At 65.4% G+C, this 2593-nt stretch overlaps 2 protein-coding genes across 2 annotated transcripts in view; one reads left to right on the top strand and one right to left on the bottom strand.

Moving 5' to 3' along the window:
* Window positions 1–219: 219 nt before the first annotated feature.
* CPLANE2 (ciliogenesis and planar polarity effector complex subunit 2) lies at window positions 220–1747 on the top strand (the record flags this gene model as incomplete). The annotated part of the gene is given in 9 exon segments (XM_082009215.1): window positions 220–318; window positions 320–367; window positions 369–378; window positions 467–619; window positions 711–749; window positions 752–834; window positions 945–999; window positions 1002–1083; window positions 1519–1747. Coding segments are annotated over 9 exon segments (798 nt in total).
* A 42-nt stretch (window positions 1748–1789) lies between these two features.
* LOC309412329 (chloride channel protein ClC-Kb-like) overlaps window positions 1790–2593 on the bottom strand; it is a gene marked incomplete at its 3' end in the record, with an annotated part of 2486 nt that continues 1682 nt past the window's right edge. Inside the window, exon 7 of the mRNA XM_082009214.1 lies at window positions 1790–1812. Coding sequence (XP_081865340.1) covers window positions 1790–1812 — 23 coding nt within the window. The remainder of the gene's footprint in view (window positions 1813–2593) is intronic.

The raw sequence follows: 2593 nt of genomic DNA, 5'->3' as shown, positions 1-2593 counted from the left end.
GGGGGGTCAGGACCCGGGGGGGGGGCACAGAGACCCCATGGGAGGGTGCAGCGACCCAAAGGGGAGGGTCGGGGACCCCAGGGGGGTGCAGGGACGCCAGTGGGGGGCACAGAGATCGCATTGGAGGGTGGAGGGACCCCAAGGGAGGGTCAGGAACCCCGGGGGGGGGGCTCAGAAGGGGACCCCCTGCTCCCCCAAGCTGCGGGGTGCAGTGACCCCATGGGAGAAGTGGGGGGAGGTCTTCCCTGCACCCCCAGGTTTCGGGGGGCGCATGGAGGCGCGGGGGGCTGGGGGCTGGAGCCGGGCTGGCTCCTCTCCCCCCGCCGGCCGCCCCTACCTGGACTCCATCTTCCAGAAGAACCAGCGGGAGAGTGTTCGGTGAGCCCCACACCCGGCCTTCACCCCCCAATAAATAAATAAATAGGGGTGCCAGCACCCCAAAAAACCTGACCCCACCCACCCCAAGGTCTGCTGGAGGGCCCGGCGCTGCCCCCCGCCCTGGCCGTCCCCACCGTCACCTACAAACTCTTCCTCTCCGGCAAGAGCGGCGTCGGCAAAACGGCCTTGGTGGCCGCGCTGGCGGGGACCCCCGTGCCCCCCGTCCACCACGAGACCCTGGGTACGTCACCGGGGCTGGGGGGGGGCCGCACAGGGCACCCCCCGGTGTCCCCTGGGGGTGACCCTGTGTGCGTGTGTGTGTGTGTCCCCAGGGATAGAGGCCACCACCGTCTACTGGCCGGCCAAGCCGCGGCCAGCGGCCGCCCCGTCGTCTTCCAGCTTCATTTTTGGGATTGTGGGGACGGAGCCCTGAAAAAATTTGAGCATCTTCTGCCCGTGAGTCCGATTTGGACACACACACACACGGGTTTGGGCGGGGGGGGGTGGGACACGACGCGCGGGACCCCCGCCGCGATGGTGGTGGCGTGTCTCTGCCGCTCTCCAAGGCTTGTAAGGAGGAAGCAGACGCCGTCCTCTTCCTCTTCTCCTTCACCGATCGCTCATCTTCGAGGAGCTGCCAGCCCAGATGAGCCGGGTGGTCGGCCCCGACGAAGAAAACCTCGTTAGGGTGGTCGTCGGCACCAAGTATCCTTCTGGGAGGGGTCCTGGGGGTGGGGGGGGTCCGCATCCCCCCATAAGCAGGCTTGCACCCCCATATTTCTCATCACTTGGCAGCTCAGCAGGCTGAGAACGTGCACGCTTCGTTACACCGATTGATTGGCAGCTCCCACTTATGGGGCTATGGGGGGATTTTTCAGGGTGTTGGTGTCTCCCTTGACTGTGTGTGCCCCCCCCAGCAGGTTTGCATCCCCATGTTTCACACCACTCAGTACCTCAGTAGGCTGAGAACGTGCGCACTTTGTTACACCGATGGATTGGCAGCTCCCACTTATTTTTATGGGATTTGGGGCGAATTTTTCAGGATGTTGGTGTTTCCCTTTATTTTTATGGGATTTGGGGGGAATTTTTCAGGGTGTTGGTGTTTTCCTTGACCGTGCGTTTCCCCCCCCCGCAACCCAGATTCGACCTGTCCCCGCAGGCAGACGTGACGGAGGGGGAGGTGACGGCCTTCGAGGGGACCTGGGGGCTGCGGGTGTTGCGGGCGGGGAGCGGGCCGGGGGCCGGGGCAGGGCGGGGGGGGCTGGCCCGTGTCGCCCCCATCCTCGACGCCCTGGTCGAGAGGCTCTGGCGTCGGGACCAAATCGCCGCCGGCGTCGCCCCGGTGGACGAGGGATCCCCCCCGCACTGAACCCCCTCTTGTGGAGCGGGTTTGGGGGACACCAGGGGCCCCTCATCGCCGCCTCTGGGTGCCCCCTGCCATGATGTGGGTGGGGGGTGGGAAAGGGGCTTTTTGACCAAAATCCACGTTTCTCTACCCAAAAGATCCCTGGGTGCCCGATTCATCTGGTTTGGGGTGTTGGGGGGTGCTGCGGGATTTGGGGTGCTGGGGATGATGGGGATGGGGATGCTGCAGGATTTGGGGTGCTGGGGATGATGGCGATGGGGATGCTGCAGGATTTGGGGTGCTGGGGGTGCTGCGGTATTTGGGGTGCAATGGGATGATGGGGATTTGGGGTGCTGGGGGATTTGGGGTGCAATGGGATGATGGGGATTTGGGGTGCTGCGGGTTTTGGGGGTTTGGGGGATGAGGATTTGGGGTGATGGGGAGTTTTGGGGTGCAGTGGTGTCATGGGGATGGGGGTGCTGTGGGTTTTGGGGTGCTGGATTTGGGGTGCAATGGGATGATGGGGATTTGGGGTGCTGCAGGATTTGGGGTGACGGGTGCTGCGGGTTTTGGGGTGCTGGTGGGTTTGCGGTGCAGTGGGACGATGGGGATGGGGTGCTGCAGGATTTCGGGTGCTGGGGGTTTTGGGGTGCCGGGGCCCGATCCAGCCCCCCCCGAGTCGGCCCAGACCCCCCCGCCCCGCGCGGCAGGAAACCGGCGTTAGTTTTAGGGTGGAAAAAAGCCGGTTTCTGGTCTCGCACGCGGGAAGGGGGGGGGGCGGGTAGCGCCCCTCCAAACCACCGCCCCCCCCACCGGGGGAAGGGACGGACAGCCGGCCCCAGCCCCCCAAAGTCCGTCCCCCCCCCGCCA

This window comes from Phaethon aethereus (genome assembly GCF_964289735.1).
Source record: "Phaethon aethereus genome assembly, chromosome: 21".
NCBI lineage: Eukaryota > Metazoa > Chordata > Aves > Phaethontiformes > Phaethontidae > Phaethon > Phaethon aethereus.
The sequence above is the reverse complement of the archived record's forward strand: the minus strand, read 5'-3'. Positions and strand labels throughout refer to the sequence as shown.